The 22026-nt window shown below is 39.4% G+C and overlaps 1 protein-coding gene across 1 annotated transcript in view; it reads left to right on the top strand.

Moving 5' to 3' along the window:
- Positions 1 to 262: 262 nt before the first annotated feature.
- LOC135464536 (uncharacterized) overlaps positions 263 to 22026 on the top strand; it is a 130988-nt gene continuing 109224 nt past the window's right edge. Inside the window, 12 exon segments of the mRNA XM_064741960.1 lie at positions 263 to 589; positions 2845 to 2874; positions 3575 to 4141; positions 8313 to 8879; positions 9751 to 9804; positions 10286 to 10852; positions 13428 to 13487; positions 13869 to 14441; positions 15025 to 15069; positions 15482 to 16048; positions 18755 to 18805; positions 21061 to 21627. Of these exon segments, the coding sequence (XP_064598030.1) occupies positions 388 to 589; positions 2845 to 2874; positions 3575 to 4141; positions 8313 to 8879; positions 9751 to 9804; positions 10286 to 10852; positions 13428 to 13487; positions 13869 to 14441; positions 15025 to 15069; positions 15482 to 16048; positions 18755 to 18805; positions 21061 to 21627 (3850 nt within the window). The 5' untranslated portion in view covers positions 263 to 387.

Raw genomic sequence — 22026 nt, 5'->3', positions numbered from 1 at the left:
CTATTTGATGTTCTCTTTCCAGAATGCAGCTCTTCATCAACGTCTGATCTTGTATTTATTTTGGACTCGTCGTCAGCAGTGACACAAAGTGACTTTGAAGAGACGTTAAAATTTGTTAAAAATGTATTGCAACATGCCGCCATCGGCAGCGACTCGGTCCGAGTCGGTGTCGTGACAAACGGTAAACGTACCAAGGTCAGGTTAAAACTGGGTCAATATGAGACAAAAACAGAAATTCTCGACGCTGTGGGGAAGATTCCTTATGAGCCTCATAAATCTAACTTAGTTCGAACTTTGAGGACTGTTCGCGGCGGACTGTTCAAGCCGCCTGGCGATCGGCCCGGGGTGAAGAATAAACTCGTCATTGTGACCAGTCACGTGCCGGAAATGGCGTCTAAAAAGGCCATAAATGTGGCCAAGAAATTGGTTCGGTCTGGTGTTGAAATATTTGGTATTGGCGTGGGCTTACCAAATCAGGCTGTGCTGTCTGACATTGTGTCCTCTACAACTGAAAAGCACCTACTCTCAGTTCCCGGCTTCACCGACCTCTCTCCTATCTCTGACACTATTGCCTCTAAACTCTGCATGGGTAAGTTGAATGGCTTCATAAAACCATATATAGATGGCTGTGCCAAAATAGATTTAAAAAGACTGTGTGATAAAATTTGACCAAGAGCTGTGTGAGAATTTTGCAAGTGATAAGTGCTGAGAGATTCGGAGATATGTGAGGAACTATAAATTGAGGGATGTGAGAGAAATCATCAGTAAGGGTCTATGTGATAAACTGGAAAATGAGAAGAGATCAGATTGTGAGAAACTGTAAGATGAGAATTGCATAAAGACACCTAAAATGTAGACTTGTGTAAGAGACTAAACTGGCTACCGTGTAAAATACGCTGTATGTATAGAACTATGTGAGAAGCAGTAAACTGGGATCTGTGTGAGAAACAGTAAACTGAAATCTATGTGAGAAACAGTAATCTGAGAGCTGTGTGAGAAAACAGATTTAGAACCGCGCGGGAAACTGAATTGGGAGCGGTATAAAAGGGGGTATGTAAGGCGGCGTGTGTGGGTGGGGGTGGGATGCCAGTAGTGGGCCTTTATTGGTAGGGATGCATAAGAGAAATCTAAATCTGAAGGTTAAGGAATATTAATAACTCTGTATAAGTGAGCCTCAGGCAGCAAAAGACAAGGAATTTTATCAAAACTGAAGTCAGGCTTGACGAAGGGCTTAACGAAGCATTGTTTTTGAATTGACTTGAAGTCTTCCGGAAACTCACCGTAGCTAAAATATCTATATAGACATTTCTGCTGCCAAGACTTCACATGTAATTTATATATAAAAAAAACAAGGCTAAAAACTCAACGCATGGCCGACTCCAACTACGAGCTTTATTTGCACTGAGTGTGAGAATACATCACCGTCTTGCTTTTCTCCTTAAATGCATGACGCCTTCATCTGTGTTTCCCCAATGAGCTTCTAACTTTCTGATAATTTACATGTTATACAGTAAATAACATCTATCCCACAGTCCTTCCACAGAGACCTCAAATATTCTGACAACGTTCAGTTGGCAACAAGCAAACCCCAAAAATATCATTAAAAAATGTGAATTAGCTGAAATCATTTTCGGTACTTCTTGGTTGAGAATTTGTGAATACGTTTCCTTAAGTCGAGTTGTTAAAGTCGACACAGTTGAATCCACTATCATATGAATCTAATAAATCTCAATTCAAATTCCATGTTAGCTGGACTGTTTTACAATTAATGCATTGTGGGGTCTTCATTCTTGATAAAGAGCCTTTGAAAAGGAAAGAACTACAATAGGTTGTTGAGACCGAATGTAAAGTGAATAGATGTTTTAAATGGTGTGGAATTTTATTTCACAACGTATCTCATACCCTTATCATATTCTCAGAGACTATACTGAGGCTATATAGAATTTTCCCGGAGAATTGCTCTGTTTCGTCCGCTAAAAAGCACAAATTACGTCCCAAATTGATAAAGGCGATGTGTGTAAGAAAGCAGACTAGTGACTTTCATGCGTTGTCGGATTGAGATAGGCCTAATGTAGAGATATACATTTAGTCCATACTTTAGGTATGATACTTTTGAAAGGAAGCAATCGCTTACCTTCAGTATCTGACATTAGCCTAATTTGTCGTGTTGGTGTAAGCGGAATACATGTATGTGCGCCTTTGTGTGTATTCTGTCGTGTTTCCGTGGCATGCTTGTGTTCTGTTCGTATCTGTCAAGGCAGCTGTATTTAGCATGTCAGACCTAGCCAAGTTGGTAAAAACATTTAACTCGAGTCACCGTATGCTATTCAAGAGATGTCGTCCCTAAGAGTTGTCGAACCTGATGACATTGTGGGTGGGTGAAATCCCATAACAGAATATTCTGGATTTATGCGGAAGGTGAGATTGTGAAATGTTGCAGGGAAGGTAAGATACGAGCTGACGAGTACCTTTACCGCACTTTAAATACCAACAGCAACAAGATAGCCTCATGCAGAGGGAGGGAGCGTGGTTATGGTATAGGGAGGGTTGAGAGGGGAGGGGGGAGGTATCGGTACTGTTGTGGTGATACAGGTGGTAATATGAGGGAAAACCTACTTCAAATATAATATTTGTAGTGATCAGCTCGCATTAATGCTTTGTGACGTATATTTGGTACAATTAATTTGAAAAAAAAAAGAAAGCGAAAAAGAATGCGTAATTCAATACGCTCGGTTTTCCAGCTTGTTAAATAATCAACATTAACTTTGATGTTTTGTCTAGATTTTAAATCAATTTACAAAAATATTACAAGATTGCAAACGAACAGTTTTTTATTTCTTTTAGGTGGCCAGGTTGCTGGGCAACGGAATTCAGGTGAGTAACAGACCTAAATGGCAGCGGCGAAATGTCCTTCATTGATCTATGGAAAGTTTAAAAACTGAAGTCTTCCCACTTGACCTCTGTTTTATTTCTGGAATCGAAACTATATTTTTATCTACTTAAATGTTTAGTTATTGAAATGGAAGTCATGACGATTCCGTTGTGTGGAGATTCTTACTTAGAACATGTTTCATAAATCCAAGGGCTAGTAGTTTAAAGGAAAAAATGTCTAAAAATCGAAGTAGGCATCATTGAATAACAATGGAACATACTATCAGAGTTTAGAAACTCTAACGTCGCAGGAAGTTTTTCCAAATCTACTCACGACACTGAATGGTGGAATAACTCTTTCTTACCTGTGAGTAAAATATTACTGGCAAAAGTTTCCTAAAGATTCCTTCCTCCTGGTAAACATCAGGAAAAAAAGGCGATGTGAGGTGAGCTCCTAGTTACTGTTTGTATGGTTTATACTCTAAAGCCCATCATGCTATTCAAATATTTGAATGCCTTTCAACGCTTTTAAAAATGTTGAAAAAAAAATGAATGAAAGTATATTTACGCATAGTTTTAAGTTGTCTGTATGATGAACCTTATGTCACATTCTTTAAAAAACTGTGGTGAAGTCCTAGTTTACTATACCTTAATTAAAAGTGTCAGAATTGACCTATAAAATCCTTCTGCCCTTTTGTTTCAGGGAACGGAAAACTAGACCTAGTCTTTTTAATACACTACTCCAGTAGGACGTCGTCGGCAGAGTTCAGTGAGCTGACGAGATTTTTACAATATATCGTCCAGCAACTGGACGTAGATTCGGGGGCTGTACGAGTAGGAGCTGTAGTTTACGGGACAAGTGGTTACTTGCAGTTTACGCTCCAGAAATACTCCAGCAGCCGTGACGTTCAAAATGCTTTGGGCAAGATGTCTTTCTCTTACCGCTCCTCGAAATCTAACTGGAACTCCGCGTTTACGGTTGTGTCCAGACGCATGTTCACGGCGTCAAAAGGCGACCGCGCCGACGCCCAAAACGTCCTGATGATTGTGACGGATTCCGACGACAACGCTAAGAAGAGGAAGGCGCTGCAGCAGTCGTTGGCACTAAAGAGTAAAGGCGTTGTGATCACCGCCGTAGGCATCGGTCAAGACAGGACGTCGGCGCTGAACGGTCTTGTGACCACGCCCCTGAACGAGAACACCTTCTACACGTCAGGATACAACGGTCTTCCGGCTCTCAGAGGAAACGTCATCAGCAAATTAATGAGAGGTAAGAAGATTTGGTTGTTTCTTATTCCAGCACTGTAACCTAAAAGCGGATGGTAGTTTTTATTACAGCACAATTCCGTTATAATTATCTGATAGTATTGCAATTTTTCTCATTTCCATCCTTTGTTTATGCTATTAAAGGAAATCCTCATGATGACGATATCAAACTGATGAACGTAAGATAAATTTAGTTTATAAGAGTTACTCTTACATGATAAATCACACCGGGATTTGAATTCGGATCTCCTGATCAAAAATATAGTCTTCTACCACCAGAGGTATTACGGAATTGCCATTAGCTACAGATACAAATATACAAAATAATACCTTCCCACTGGTAAACAACGTATTAGCATTGTTGAAAAACAAGTGATTCTTCATTCAAAATGTATATGTTCAGTATTGAAATCTGTTCAAGGTGATTTTAGAACATGTGAGACACTCTGAAACTTGATGGAAAAAAGTAAAATCGTTACTTCATTTTGCAGAAGTTGTAATTGAATGGCAAAAAGACTTATTACTTATATTTAAAGTTTATTTTAAATTTAATTTTTGATTGACGCATTCTTCGCCTTACTTCTGACACACAGTTTGCATATTGTCAGAATGACAAAACAGTTGCACACACTTTCCTACGCCTTACTTCTGACTCACAGTTTGCATATTGTCAGAATGACAAAACAGTTGCACACACTTTCCTACGCCTTACTTCTGACACACAGTTTGCATATTGTCAGAATGACTAAACATTTGCACACACTTTCCTACGCCTTACTTCTGACTCACAGTTTGCATATTGTCAGAATGACAAAACAGTTGCACACACTTTCCTACGCCTTACTTCTGACTCACAGTTTGCATATTGTCAGAATGACAAAACAGTTGCACACACTTTCCTACGCCTTACTTCTGACTCACAGTTTGCATATTGTCAGAATGACAAAACAGTTGCACACACTTTCCTACGCCTTACTTCTGACTCACAGTTTGCATATTGTCAGAATGACAAAACAGTTGCACACACTCTCCTACGCCTTACTTCTGACTCACAGTTTGCATATTGTCAGAATGACTAAACATTTGCACACACTTTCCTACGCCTTACTTCTGACTCACAGTTTGCATATTGTCAGAATGACAAAACAGTTGCACACATTTTCCTACGCCTTACTTCTGACTCACAGTTTGCATATTGTCAGAATGACTAAACATTTGCACACACTTTCCTACGCCTTACTTCTGACTCACAGTTTGCATATTGTCAGAATGACTAAACAGTTGCACACACTTTCCTACCTATTTCCATTCGTCTGTACTATAAGTTACTCTCCATGAATAAGTATTTGATGATACATGTATTAGCTGTGACTGCTATCTGATTTTTTGTTATCTATGAAAATACCTCTGTGTTATCGATATCGATGAAGGAGTAATTGATTATATTACCTGTAAACCGTGTTATGACTTTCGTTACTTTTCTCATGTTTTCTCGCCAGTCATGTCGCATGACACGCCTCTCATGCCTCATGTCTCATGATTTGTCTTCTTTCTCCTTTTATGTCTCATTTCTGATGACGTGTCTGATGACTTGTCTTGTCTCCTGATTTGTCTCATGTCTGCTTTCATATTTCATGGCACGTCTCAAGTCTCATGATCATCATCGTGTCCTATGACTTATCATTTGTCTCATATTTCATCAATCGTCACCTTTCTCATCACTTGCTTCATCACTTGCTTCATTTATCTTCACTTGAGTCACGTCTCATCATTTGCCTCATGTCTCATCTGTTGTCTCACGGCTTATCACTTGTCTCATGTCTCATCACTTGCCTCATGTCTCATCACTTGTTTCACGTCTCATCATTTGTCTCACGTCTCATCACTTGTCTCACGTCTCATCACTTGACTCACGTCTCATCTTTTGTCTAACGTGTGATCACTTAGAAAAATGTCTCATCACTTGACTCATGTCTCATCACTTGTGCCACGTCTCATCACTTGCCTCATGTCTCATCACTTGTGTCACATCTCATCACTTGACTCATGTCTCATCACTGGACTAATGTCTCATCACTTGCCCCATGTCTCATCACTTGTTTCACAACTCATCACTTGTCTCACGTCCCATGATTTCTTATTCCACAGTTTCGGGAAGAGGTACGGGAGGTAAGATGTGCATGTCAGAGCTGCATTAAGAGCTCCAGTACACGTAACCCTACGTAAACTGAAGGTCACGTAGACCCTAAATCAGTTTGTGATCTGAAGGTCACGTAGACCCTAAATCAGTTTGTGATCTGAAGGTCACGTAGGCCCTAAATCAGTTTGTGATCCTCGGCAATTTTATTTGAAGTAATCTTATTCATTAATACAGAGTGAAAACTGGCGGACGTGTACACGGACAGAAGTCAAAATTAGATGTACGTTTGCAACTCATATTTGTGCTTATGAATTCTACAGAATAGCCTTTGGAATATGCATATCTCAACAATTATATTATTCAAAGGGTTTATTTACGACTATGGATCTAACTACAATGAGATTACAATTGTGTCAAAAGTGACATTTCTACCAAATATTCGTACCATCATGACTCCATGTTAGAAAGAATATAATGAGCGCTGAAAAAAACAAAGCACATTAAAAGCAAATCTACTCTGTGACGACTTTTCATGTATACAGGGCCCGGTTGTCCAAAACAGGTTTAAGACTTTATACCAGATTTAACTTTAAACCAAGTCTTCAATTTTGCACTTGGCCTAAAAAAAATTGTGTAGCATAACATTAAATATGAACTAAAACTGCTGCTACACTTCGACTTTGGAGAACTGCTTTGGATACGGAGTTCGGCTAACATTTTCAGTCTAAAATATGACGTAATACCAATATTTGTTAATACACTTTCGAACAACTGGGCCCAGGTCTGCTTATCATTCCCTCGTAGATTTTTACGTGAAAGTCTTGGTTACACGTTCTTACACTCAATAAATTAATCTGTTCGTTTTAACAGAATGTCTGTTGTCCGAATGTCTATTGGTGGAATGTATTCCGCTATTGCAGCAGGTTATTCTGTTAAATATCACACATATATTCTGTTAATTCAATGTAACCATTCTTTTAGACTAACATGACATAATGTTGAATATGACAGAATACTGTGTTAAAATAACAGAATACACTCTAGCATCTCTCAGCCAACAGGCTTTAAATTAAATTTGTGAAATTTAACAGATTAAGTTTTTGAGAGGAATTTGAAATTATCGCTTGCCGTGGATCATGAACAGTTTATGTGAACGATGCACTGAATGTTCAGAAGTTATTCCCAATATTTACTTGTTGCAGCATATTTCTATTTTGAATGTCGTCCTGTATGCGATTTGGCCAGCTGCCAGCTTGTCACGTATGTGGCCAATAGCCGTGTTATAATGGTTGTTTTGATCAGAAGTCAACTGGCGATGTTGTATATGGCCAGTACCAAAACTTCGTTTTTTTCACACCAATCAATTCAAACCCTGCCTGGACGACATCCAGTGGTAGATTTTTCTTACTTTAAAAAATAGAACATATATATTTAGGCATGGAAAACCATATTGTACTACGTTCACGAGCTTGGAAAAAGAATACATTATTATTTATAGTTCAAGCGTCTTTGTATTGAAAATTCCTTACATAACCTTTTTGGTCCTAAAATTGACACTTTAACTCTTTTGGTTAATTGAGTTCAAAATATTACAGTTATAATTCATGTACGAAAAAATTCTCCAGAGACAGGAATAAAGTAACAGCTACTGGCCTGCTACATACCTAGTGCGTGTTTGAAAGAATATGTCTGCATGGTTAAATACCCGCATGTCAGTTGGAATGTTTGGTGATTATTAGCCGCAATTCACGCCCTTGCATTGTTTGCTTAAGTAGCGATTTTCAGTTGTTCCATGTTTGTCAATGCATGTAGATGTTTGCAGTCTTCTAAAACTCCCTGTATAACCATTATTGTCTGACCCTTTTAAACTTTTCACTTAATATCATTTGAAATATTTCATTTGCAGGATGGTTTCACCAAACCAATGTCTTCTTCTTTTGGTTGCTGTATAAGCAGAAGTTTTATCTGAAGCTTTTATAGAAATCCAATATGCATGCTTCCGCGTTGATGCAATTGTAGAGATTTGGTGTTTCAGGATGCTCCGGAGATCTCGTAGACCTCGTAATTTTGCTAGACGTTTCCACGAGTTTAACTCAGAACAACTTTGAGAGAATTATCGTATTTCTGATCAAGCTGTTGTCGGAGGCAGACATCGATTCCGGCGCCGTACGAGTCGGGCTGCTCGCATACAGTACGATGGCGAACGTCGAGTTTAACTTAAAAACGCACAAGACTCGTCCCAGCCTTTTAAAAGCCATCGCCAAAGTACAGTACACCGGCGGAAGTACGAATACCGCGGACGCTCTGCGCGTCATGCGCACGAGGATGTTCCGGAAGCGACGAGGAGACAGAGCGACGGCAAAGAACATTGCGCTGATCATCACGGACGGTGTGTCAAATATTCAGCAGGATCAAACCATTCCTCAAGCATACCGTGTCCACAACTCCGGAATCACTGTGTTCGGGTTGGGCATCGGGCTTAGCGACACAAGGGAGTTAGGTCACGTCGTATCCAAGCCGGTCTGGGATCATCGCATTATGGTGAAGAACTACTTCGAGATGGAAGGGGTGAGAAAGCTCCTCTTCAACAGGCTTTGTTTGGGTGCGTATTCCATCTCAGTTACAATCCCTTAGGTTTAATAAACTCGATAACGATTCAGATACCCTTGTCTTTCAAAGTTTGGCAAGTTGAACACCGGTAGCGGCCAAGTCAGGGAATTTGTTCCGGTGTCACTCTCACAGCTCGTAGGGGCCCGTAAAGACGGTCGATTAACCTAGTATGGCTTCTTTTTGGTTTGGTTGAAGACCATTTATCTGTCACGGCATGACATGCAAATCTGTTTGTCACATGTGTGAAAGTTTGTCAGTAACTTGCCAAAGGTCAGTGGTTAAACGCGCACATTCCGGTTTCTCCGTGTGCAAGTTTAGGCGGTCTGACGTGAAATAATTTGCTGAGCCTTTCAGCAATCTGGCATACACGCTGAGATTGTTCTTAGGGTTAAACTATGCGTGGGATGTCAGTGGTAAAGTTCGTTATGTACTTGCCGAAAGCCGATAGTTCATTCTTGATAGTCCAGTTTTGTGCACCCATAAAAGTCACCGCGGTCGTAGAACTGAAATATTCTTCAGTATTACGTTAAACTCAAGCATATCGGTCAATCAGTCGATCAGTCAATCAGTCTATGCTCGGGGTAATCCATAAGCAGTTACAATATTCACAATTTCTCCAGATATATGCCTTGAAATAAATACTCGATCTGAGCTGCGTTGTGACTTTCAGTTTGGTAAAGTTTGATTGACAATGTCATTATTTGAAGTCAGGAGGAAAACTCTCTTTTTGGTCATAATAACACACTGATTTTGACCTTTGACCTCGGTTATTTACGCGTTTCATTGATGAATGCCACTTGTTTGTATGCCATTGTCTAATAAAACAATATTTCTAATGAAATAATTTTTCTTTTATATTTAAGTTGCAATTCCATCGCCAAATGAAACTGTTGTCGTCAAGACGTCTGATCCAGAAAGTAAGTGTCTCATCATATTGTCTACATCTCTGTCATCATATTATCTACATCTCTGTCATCATATTATCTACATCTCTGTCATCATATTATCTACATCTCTGTCATCATATTATCTACATCTCTGTTGGCACCTTCTAAAATGAAAGGTTGACAATAAGCAGAATGTGTAGATATTTTACAAAAAAATGTATGTGGCCATTGTCTCTGGACCCTATAGCCAGTGCAACTTTGTTTTATTTTATTACAAATGATAACTAATATACCCTGGTAAGCTTTTGAGGCATAACACATTCAGTGGGTTGCTGAAGACACCCCTGTTGACACTACTCGTGAAAATGGCTGCTGTTAAATGAGTGAAATATTTTTTGAATACGATGTCTTATTGTTCAACCCTATCGCCTACAAATGTGTCTCTGTTAATTTGATAATGAATTGACCCTGATTTATAGAGACTAATAGGTTTATCTCTTCGTCGTTGCAGGTAACCCGTTGCTGGATGTATTATTCGCCTTCCACATGTCACCTCACAGCACGGAATCCGACCACCAACACCTGAAATCTTTCATGAAGTCCGTCATCCAGCACGCCAAAATCGACACTGGTGACGTTAGAGTGGCTTTGATGACGTATTCCTGGAAACCAGAAGTCATTTACAGCTTGGACACCTTCCGTTCTTACAAAGAGGTCATGGCAGGGATGGACTTGATTACGTCACAGTACAAGTCCAAATACGTCCACACCGCTTCGGCTTTGGAGACGATCCTAGCTCGGATTTTTACGCGGCAGGAAGGATCGAGGCAGAAGGCTGCACATTTGGTGTACTTCATCATGAATGCTCGCAGCAACATCGACCAGGGCCGTGTTCCAGGCGTGGCCCGACTGCTACAGGAAGCGGAAATCACCGTGTATGCCGTCGGCGTGGAGTCTGCGGACAAACACGAGCTTCAAAGCATTGCCAGTAATCCTGGCTCTCATTTCGTACAGCAAGTAAACTCGTACGGCCAGCTCGAAGCCGTTCGCGAATCACTCACCGAACAAGTCTTCGCATGTGAGTATGTAATAGTTGATTTTTCTTCGTCGGGAAGACTGGTCAATATCTCCGCTGATTCGTACTCTCTGACTCGTACGCTGATTCACTTAAGGTGATGGGATCTTCGAAATTGCATTAATATTCATCAACAGTTGGCAATAGCCAATCGCATCCTTCCGTGAGTAGATGATGTCATGCGGTTTTACTCTTTGTTGACGGCCGCGGTAACAGCTTCTTTACTTACTAATACGGGTAGTTGTGGTGGCTGTATCTACAGGATCAACGGATTAAAGGTAACCTTGCTATCTAATAATTTTAGGTTTTAATTACGCAATAGTTGACTCAACTAGCCTTCAACAAATTTTGCAAAAAACAAAAATATATAACTGTAATTCTTAAAAGTTGCAATATGTTTTGGGTGAACTCGCTGAAATATGCTCTTGGCGTTCCGACCACTAAACCACTAAATGTCAAAATCCAGCTGATTTATTTAAAATGTAAAATTAAAACAGTTGTTCAAAGAATGGCAAAGCGATCATCAGAATTAAGACTGAATTATTTAGATGTAACCGCATAAAAAACAGCAACATTATTAAAAGTCAACAAAATGGTAAATAATAGTATTTAGCTATTTAATTCAGTCTCACACTGCAGATGTTCTAACACTAAATTGCATTGGGTAAATATTGCGGAACTTTTTATGTAGGTGTGACTCAGTCAGGAGTAAAGTAAAATTCATCAAAATAACAGTCATGGAAGGTAGACAAGAAAAGACGAAAGTCTGAGGCTCAAACGTTGTTGGCTGGCTGGGTGCTCACCTTACTATTGCTATCATCACATTCTCTGTCATCAACATTTTTGTCTGGTAAAAGTGTTGAGTAACGTATTATCCATTTCAATTCTTAACAATTTCTAAATTAATGAATTTAAATATATATTTTTTTCAAGCTTGATATTTTTACATGGGAAAATTTGAACCACTGTTTCAGTTTTTATGTATTTATTAATTTTATTTAAAGTATTTCTGAAAACTTAACACACATAGTTTGCCTTCTTGTTATTTTACTTTGTGTAACGACTGACCTAATCATACTTAATTTTGAGATTTCTGAAATTTAATTGTTAGATCATTCTATCACTGGGAAAGACATACATTGTTGCTCAGATAACAATTAACTTCACAACTGTGAAATAATCTAGGTGGTGGATTTCTAAAATAAAATATTAAATGCATATGTAATTACTTTCAGCTAATCTGCAATAAATGCACTGCGCTGGTAATAATGTAATGAAAGACCATCTTAAGAACTTTGAATGCTTTGGTAGTAAAAGGCAAATGACTACAAACTGTTGACATGTATATGTTGCGTGTAAAACTGTTCTGGCTTCCCAGTAGGTCAGGTTAAATGTGTATAGCCAAGCTTACTTTTCATATAAATTCACGCTGTCTACAGAATATATACGCTGTACTGTGTACACATGTATAGCATGAATTCTCCACATGGATTTTCAGAAATACGCCAGTCTGGCTTGTCCTATATGTCACCAGCAATGGGCTTTCCATTCTTCTACAAAGGGAAACAAATCTTTGAACTCATGAAACAACAGCGCCCTGTACATATTTGAATTAACTCATGAAACAACAGCGCCCTGTACATATTGGAATTAGCTCATGAAACAAGAACTCCTTCTAAATATTTGAATTAGAAAACAGGTAATTTCAAAAATAGAACAAAAATTCATGAATAACCAAAGCCGATATTGTTATATAAGTAGGTGGGTGTGCACCGTTCTTTTTTGATTACCGGCCCCGATAGCACAGTTGGTAGAGCGTCTTCCTCGGGAGGTGGCAGAAGCCGGGTCAATCCTGGGTCGAGTCACACCTAATTCTTTAAAAGAGGAAGTTGTAACTCCCTGACTTGGCGTGCAGCATGAAGTGAGTAGTTCAACGACTGGTTAACGCGTATCATTATAATGGTTCGCTCGGGGCGGGGCGCCTTACTTGCCTTTGGTAAGTCATCTCAATGATGGAGCAGTAGATAAAAGAACGGTGGAAACCCGTCTTGCTACAAGGAGGCACATTGCATGCATTCTAAGGGCTCCTTCGTGGTCATATGACTGAAAAGTTGTCTCACTCTCTCACCCACTCACATTTTTATTTACATGGATTGTTTCCCTTTGTAGAGAACCGGTAAACCCCATTGGCGCATAGTTTCTCTGTTCACAAGCAATATTTGCATACGCCAAACACAATGTCACCATATATGCCATCGCCATTGCCCACGAGCTTTCACCTATAGATTGATCACTATTATACACAAAGTGTGAAATGAAATTCGATTTCAGATGTTCTCCATCTTTGAGATATAAGAGATAAGAGAAAGGAATGATTTCATAAATGGACAATTGACGTAATAAACAAATTGTGAGGACTTTTAATAGCATAGTGATGTTGTATACTATAACGCCTCTTTATAATCGTCCAGAACAAGTTCTAATAAAGTGATTAACATCTTAAGTATATATTCTAAGTAAGTGTCATCTAAGTTTGAGTTATATAATTGATGAGTGCTATACGAATTCTGTAATGCAGTGAGAAAACGGCGTCCCAGGCCTACCCGACCTCCAGCTGAAGATCTCACGCTAGGAACAGGTAGGCGGGATTTTTTTCTTTGGTCTTAAAATGGTACGTGTACTGGTAACTTAACGCATACTTTCAAGTCGCTCGCCGTTCTTAGTCAAGGAAAAGGCCACATTGGCCCATAGTCGACAATTGCAAGATATGCTTATGTAACTGTCCATAGCAGAAAGAAAATGTTATAAAGAAATAAAATTTCGCTGGATATTATACCCTACCCATCTAACGAATATAAATATTTGAAAATATATCAAAGCGCTCATCTTTAGTACGCACGGAAATTGTGAAGGACAAAACGTTTATACAATCTAATGGTAAAGTGGCAATTCCAAGCTGTATGAATGATATACCCTTGTAATTTTTCTTTAAGTTAATTTTCCTTTCTTTTTCTGTTAGAACAAAGTTGCTCCAATACAGAAGCTGATATCGTCTTCCTGTTGGACGCCTCTACAAGCGTTACAGATATAAATTTCCAGCACCAACTTGCATTCGTGCAAGACGTCTTAGAAACCGCGGACATCGACAACGGAAACATCCGCGTTGGAGTCTTGACCTTCAGTAACGATGTCTACATTCAGTTTCATCTGAATGAGTTCTATACCAAGTCAGCCCTCATGAAAGCCATCGCCAACGTACCGTACAATTATGGAAGCACGAACACGGCCAATGCTCTAAGAACCGCAAGGGAAATCATGTTCACTCCGCATAACGGAGACCGCCATGACGTTCCGAATTTCGCCATCGTTCTCACAGATGGTGTGTCGAACGTGAACTCCCTGCACACGATTCCAGAGGCTGATTTGGCTCGAGAAGCAGGCATCATTGTGTACGCTGTAGGCATCGGACTAACAGATAACCAGGAAATAGACGACATGGCCGACAAACCGCTGGATAAACACAGGTACCTTGTCGATGATTTCCCAAACTTACAACAGCTGGACGAGCGAGTCTTCAACTCTATATGCAGACGTAAGTCATTACACATTTGACTTTACACTCTTAAGGTGCTAAAATTTCAACACACTTCAACTCCATTAAAAGTGTTAAATTTTTAACTGGGTTTTAAGTGTTGTTTTCAAGTGTTGGTTGACCGGCTTTCTGCAAGAATTCAAAGACGTTTAATGAGGTTGGAATAAGAAAGCCTTGAAGAGTGTTGAAATATTAACACTTAGTAAAAAGTAATAATAAAAGTGGACAGAAAATATTCCAGTTTGCTCAGTCCATGAATTATTCAGTTATCATATTAGTAAAAGTCTCCAATGTTTTTAAGCAAAAGGGAAAATTTCATGGCGGTAACACCAAGAAGAAAAGAATTATTATCTTCGAACCTCTAAGTTAGACTTTATAAACATATTTACACATTGAACATTTTACTCTTTGTATTCTTAACTACATCAAAATAAGGGTCGTATTCTTGTGTATGTCTTTTGAAGATAATTGCTTCCTTCTGATGACACATTTCAAATCACCACATTTAATTGATCAACACTTGAAACCATATCCAAATAGGAAATTTGTAAACTTCATGTTTGCAGTTTTGTCTTTCATTCAGATCAAGGAGTCCGGCTTCCCCCGCGACTTCCAGATTTGCCTCCGGGTAAGATTTTACTTTAGTGTAAAAATTATGTTTTCTAGATATACAGTTTAACCATACACGCAGCATTCACGATTCCGAAAATACACTGCTCATGGATCTCCATAACTCAGTGTTTTTAAAGCGATGATTATGTTACTTGTTTAATAACAAAAAATTGATCAAGATTTTATTTTCTAGAAAGTGTAAAACGTTCAGAATTCTGTCGTTATGCTTCAACCGGCAAAATTAACGTACACGTTAAATTCGATGTTAACACTTAACCGGTAAAAGTCTGAATCGCTATTTTTTTCGAGGCGTAAGGTAAATCTGTTGTGTCAGTTGTGTAAATAAGAAAATTGATTAACTTCATTACACCGCAGTATTGGCTTCTTGTTTATCTTTCTGATCTTTTTATTATTTTTTTTCTATTCAGTGTGCTCCACATCCACGGCAGATATCGTCATAGCGTTAGATGCCTCTACGAGCGTCACAGAAGAGAATTTCGGGACGCTTCTGTCCTTCGTGCAGGATTTCGTGCGACCGGCAGAAATCGACAACGGAAATGTTCGGATCGGCATGCTAACGTTCAGCACAGACGTCTACATTCAGTTTCACATGTACCAACATCCTACCAAGGAAGGCGTTCTAAAGGCAATAGGGAACGTTCCATACCGCTGGGGTAGTACGAACACGGCAGACGCTCTGAAGACCGTGCGCACCACTATGTTCATGTATCAGCATGGGGACAGACCGGACGTCCGGAACATAGTTCTGCTGATTACGGACGGTTTGTCCAATATCAACTCCCGGATGACCATTCCGGAAGCGAACAATCTCCGGGACCATGGAATAATCGTGTTCGCCGTGGGAATCGGCTTATCAAACACTCGCGAACTGGATGGCATTGCCAACAAACCACTGGACAAATACCGCTTTAATGTCGAAGACTTTTCAGCTTTGCAAGATCTTGATCGACGGATATTTTCCTCCATTTGTGTCGGTTAGTGTTCAAGATTACGTGTTCATGTACGTGTACGTCCGAAAGTATTGTTTTGTTTTTAATTATCATTCATTGACCTGCCTATGCATCTGTGATTACCTCAAAATAAAGTATTAATGTCGTTTATAAAATGTCGTAGCCTATATTTAAGTAGTTCTTAGTTGAGTGTAATATTTGGATAAGAGCACACAGAGTACACACTCAAAGTACGCTGCACGAATGTTTGAAAATGTATTTTGTTTTCTCCATCATCTGTTTGCAAAGAAAATTTTACAGGGCTATGTTTCAGATAATGAAATGAAGCCATAAAGCAAAGAAAAGAAAAAAAAGAAAATGAAAAGGCCATCATATAAGTGAATAATTCTTGAATATGGGGTTAGGTATTAAGCAAATATTTATATCTTTATTTGATTTGAGTTCCCCGTCATATCCAAGAATATTTCACTTATACAACGGCGCCCAGCATTATGATGGGAGGAAATTCCGGGGGCAAATCACGACTGTCCGCAGGCTGTTGCAAGACCTTCCCACGTACGACGGGAGAGGAAGAATGAGCTGGAATTGAACTCACGGCAACCGCGTTGGTGAGAGGCTCACCTTACACATCATGCTGCTGCAGGGCGCTAACCACAGGGAGACGCACTGTTAATTAAATAAATCAAAAACAAAATACATTGACGACTATTCGTGCAGAGGTATTGTGACTCCCCAAAACATAATCATGACACTCAAGTATGAATCAGACTTAGTATATGGCAAATTGCATATTTCCTGAGCTTTTAAGTTACTTTGAGTATATGTCTGAATGCAGGTTTCGAGCCTATACTTTTTTAAGTTTCCAAACAATACCCCCCCATTACATGACAAATTTACAGAAAAACTAGACATGGGTGTGATTTGAATTCCTTCACCTTTTAAGCAATGTCTCCACACCTGGAAATTACTGGGATACAATTTGGTAGTGTTAGGTAAAAATATAACTATAATAAAGCAATAAAAAATCGTGCAGAGTTCAATGTTGAAGTGTCCGAATGAGGAAAGTTGTCAGTAGCATGGTGTCATAAATCTGTCGAAACCGATATGAAGAAAAAATTTGGGAAAAAAACAGAAATCCCGTGGGAATATTTGGCCAGAGTTTATTCTGGAATCGCTGAACCTATTCAATCCTACGTAAGAAAAAATAAACTATAATTAACTGGTTTCCGGTTTCCGGTTTCCTTCTCTGCCTAAATATGACGCGTTTGCACGAATGGCACACGCAAGGAAATATTGTCACATAAATGGTTAAGAAGTCATTATTTGCCTTTGCTATTTAAATCTGCGCATGCGTCCTGGATCCGACTCAGTATATGAGCCATTTTAGACGCTATATCAACTGTATATTTTAATGAAATTTTGAAGGCGAAATGAAAATTAGACCAATCGGGTGAGTACATATATGTCTTGAGATTTTAAAAAAATTATTGCGTACAATTTTTCTTATAAAATGAAATTGTCTTTAAAAGACAAATTAACCGATAAATGCTGTTTTTGGAATGCCTGGCTTGCAACTACCCTAACAGCCCCTTTACCCGAATAACATTCCACAGTTTAATATTTGATTTTGTTACTGATCATTTTGCATGAGAACCTTTAACTCAACCACCCTTCCGTCTTGACGGATATATTTGAACAAGATTGTCATAGTGTTAGCTCCTTGGAAGTACAGTTGCACTGGTGTTTTAGATACTTTTCAATGTTTACTCCGAGGATTTAAAAGCGTTCTATGCGTTGTAAGATTACAACATTTCAACAAAAAAAAAGAAAAAAATTAAAGAGGCTATACCGGAGAATGATCGTCAATTTTAGGGTCACAAACTGACCTATCTGTATTCTCCCTCTAATACATGACTATCAGAAAATGCCACCCTAGGTAACCTACAAAAAGATAATTACTTTTATTTGTATTTCCAGCTAGGCCGGAACACAGAAAGTTAATGTATGCATGAAAATTTCTCAATTTATCTAATACGGTTGTAAAATCCACTCGTCAAAGTTCGTACAAAATGGACACTTCCTTTTTATTCCACTCTCGGCGAAAGCAGTTCTTACGTCATGACGTCACAGAAAGATTGAGCAAAAGCTACCAATCTGTGGGACATACGGTTGACCTATTTGCAACAACTTTGATCACGATTGGTCAGGTGTGTGTTCTGAAGTGACACACCAGTGCCATTACAGAATCCTGAGGGTACCACATTATCGTCCTGTATATAGTACATAACCTAATTCAATTTGAAATCCTTATATTTTTACCTACGCCATGCAGCGCTACTTTTTTAATACAAGGTGTATACACGTCATAATACAGAAATTTCCCAGTATGGTCTCTTTAATGAAAGGTATATGCGTTAGATAAAATGTTAAAAATTGATACTGCCGTTACTGCACGCCATAAGCTACGGAAAGAAGTAATGAAGTAAAATAACCCTGGAAAAAAATCAAAATGGATAAAATCTTGACCTGTTTTAGGGATGAAAATTGATTTTAAGTATTGCTGTCGAGACGAGACGAAGTTATGTCTGAATAATTTGTCAAGTCAGCAAATATCTGAAGTTACCAAGGTTTGTAAATAATTTATACCTTGTTTACAATAAATACGCCATCCATCTTTGGCGTAAGGCGTCTTAACATTTTGTCAACGTGACTTTAATTTTCGTTTTCCAGGTAACCTACCCACACAGCCTGTTTCCCCATCCCGTCCGATATCTCCGTCTAGTAAGTATAGCGGACTCTTTGTAGCTCTAAGTTTGCTTCCTTTTGGGCGGTAAGTGTATAAGTTATCCCCCTTTGTGTCATCTGTCGGTTCCTTTTGCTTTGGCTTTACGGTATACACGGGGCTTTCAGTTGCAAGATTTAAGATGAAAATTTAAAACACAAACTGACAGCTCGTACCATTGACATTTTGGCCGGAAGTTTGAGTTATAATTCCATTTATTGTAAACAGGAAAGAAATGCCTTGTTTTTTCACACTTATGAAAAAGCGGTGAGCCAGTCATTGTTGAAGGTTGAAAGGTTACCAGTAGATATTATTCTCCGGACGGACTGTGATTGAAAGTCCCTACTGCTGAAGTGACAACTCACACATGCACAGTGAATTCTGGGACTCGCATAGCGTATAATTTTCTAAAATTTTAAAATTTCAAATTATACTTGACATGGTTTCACAGGATGGCGAAAAGCAGCCTGTGTCACCAATTCAAGGTAAATATTCCACACCTAATAAACGCTTACATTATCAACATCATTATTAACAAATTGCAGTTTACAGCCATGCATCCATCAGTTCTGAGTCTTTGGAACACTTACAAACGAAAACAACAATTCACCTTTTTTAAATTAATTTATAGTCACACTGTATGGGTTTCAAAAATCATGCCCGTAGCGCCGCTAAGGGTTCACCAAACTTCACTGTACATGGAACCCATTTCTCTCCCCCCACTCCCTCCCTGTTTCTAACATCTTGTCTCCTGACCTTGTTATCCTCCCAATCGTTTGAACTCCCGTTTCCTCCTTTCCACTACCTTGGCTTTTTTATGTGACCTGTACGTGTCTAACACCTGTATTAGCTGTAAAGCTGTACTTACCCCCCCAAATAAGTGACTTTTTGACTAACCCTATCCCTTACACCACTTACCTATTGATCCCAGTAGAATAGACCCTCCCAAGCGGCCCTAATGCTGTCTGCTGTACTTCGCTCTCTTACGTTATACTGCTTTTGACCAAAAATTCGTCACGGTAAAGTAAATTTTTATAAGTGAAAAAAAATCATCGAATACTACTTTTGGAGCGCAACCTTGCATTTCTCTTTCAGCAGTATATCATCCTACATTCCAAACAAATCTTTTCGGTCAATAGAGCATCAGGAAACAAGCCAAATTAATAACTTGATGATGGTCGAAATTTTAGGTCATATGCGGTAAATGTTGTTTTTCCCCATTCCTTTTATACGCTAACCAACCAGCTCACACGCATGTGTATTATAACAACCGAAGTGTTTCGTGTCTTGTTTGACTCGAGCCTCACAGCGTGGCTGCTTTGTTTTGTTTTTTTTTATTTTTTTTTTTGCCTTTGCTTTGTTTTTGTTTTGCTTTTTTTGTTAAACATATGTATATCTTCCAGTGTTATATGTATATGTACAATTTGTAAAGTCGGGTTGTGTCCGAAAAGCAAAAGCTGTTTGATCAACGTCATATGTAAGTAGCATATCTTGTCTACAGTCATTCCCCTTTGTACATACTCGTTCTAACAAACCACGTAGTTGTCTGCCAAGTAGTTTATCTGTTTTGCATGGGTTTTGGGTGAAATGTCCGTATATGAAATGAACATGAATATCCTGAATATAAGAAATTCTCTCAGCTATGCAGCCTTGCTTATCAAGATACTGACTTCCAACTATTTCTCTGTTGTAATGAATGTTACGCGAACAGCGCAGTCTTCTCAGCAATGAGGTATGCATTACCAAACAATCGATCACAGATCCCAAACTTTCGAAAATGTAAAAATCATTTTCTGTCCCCGTTGCCTTAATGATACATGTAGGACCTAAACTAAACCTGTACACTTCACCTTCACATACCCACTTACCCCCTCCCCCCTCTCTAGCTATTCGTCGGTGGTAATTGTTTTTGTAATTACCACCGTAATTGGTAATCCATAGCTCATTGTTAATGCCACTGTATATTCTGTTGGTGCCCTGTGAGCATTGTAGTCTACATCTACTTTATTCTGTGGCATTGACATTAGTAACTCAATCTTCTCTGCCATCTCCTGAGTCAACAAGTGCATATTGTCAAACATAACGATCTATCGTAGCTACTCTTGCCTTTTGCAATGGTATCTATTCTCTGACTTTAACACCACTCTAATATCCTTCTTGGACATTCGGCAGTTTCTTCTCTTTGCCTCGCTCTCTTCTCCTGCGCATGCGCTGCTCTAATGCTCACGCTTAAGTAACATTTGCCTTTTGACAGCCTGCGCGTCTGCACGTGCAGATATAGTCATAGTGCTGGATGCCTCCACCAGCGTCACGGACTTCAACTTCCAGCTCCAACTAGCCTTCGTTCAAGATCTTTTAAAACCTGCTAGTATCGACAATGGTAATGTCCGCGTCGGTGTGCTCACGTACAGCACCGACGTCTACATCCAGTTTCACCTGAATCAGTACAGAACGAAAGACGCCCTTCTGAAAGCCATCGGGCAGATTCCTTACAACCACGGCAGCACCAACACCGCCGATGGGCTGAAGACCATGAGGACGCAGATGTTTGTAACTGCCATGGGAGACCGACCGGGAGTAGAGAATGTCGCCGTCGTTTTGACGGACGGCGTGTCCAACATCAACTCAAGGCGTACCATTCCTGAGGCAGACCTCGCCCGAGACCAAGGAATCACGGTGTACGCCATCGGTATTGGCATCCGAGACACACGAGAAATTGACGGGATTGCCAACAAGCCTTTGGAGAAATACAGATTTAATGTGGATGACTTTGCAGCCCTGAAAGACATCGATAGACAGATTTACTCTGCTTTTTGTGTCTGTAAGTATGCATAATTTAAGGAAGGACAAAGCGGTCGCTTTGAGTTCAAGTCTAGCTCATGATGGCTTCCTCTCTGGCCGTACCTGGGAAGGTCTGCCGGCAACCTGCGGATGGTTGTGGGTTTCCCCCGGGCTCTCCCTGGTTTCCTCCCACCATAATGCTGGGCGCCGTCGTATAAGTAAAATATCCTTGAGTACCGCGTAAAACACCAATGAAATAAATAAATAAATTTAAGGAAGGAAACAAAAATATCAACGGTAAAAATTACTTGAAATGATACCATTTGTTAAAGTAGCGAAGTTGAACATGCTCTTTTGGTGCTGGAGGATAAAAGACATACACTTTACTACTAAGACATGTTCCGTGTATTTCATTTTTGTCTTGTAACTTTTTGTTTGA

Source organism: Liolophura sinensis, chromosome 4 (genome assembly GCF_032854445.1).
Source record: "Liolophura sinensis isolate JHLJ2023 chromosome 4, CUHK_Ljap_v2, whole genome shotgun sequence".
In the NCBI taxonomy this organism is placed as follows: domain Eukaryota; kingdom Metazoa; phylum Mollusca; class Polyplacophora; order Chitonida; family Chitonidae; genus Liolophura; species Liolophura sinensis.
The sequence above is the reverse complement of the archived record's forward strand: the minus strand, read 5'-3'. Positions and strand labels throughout refer to the sequence as shown.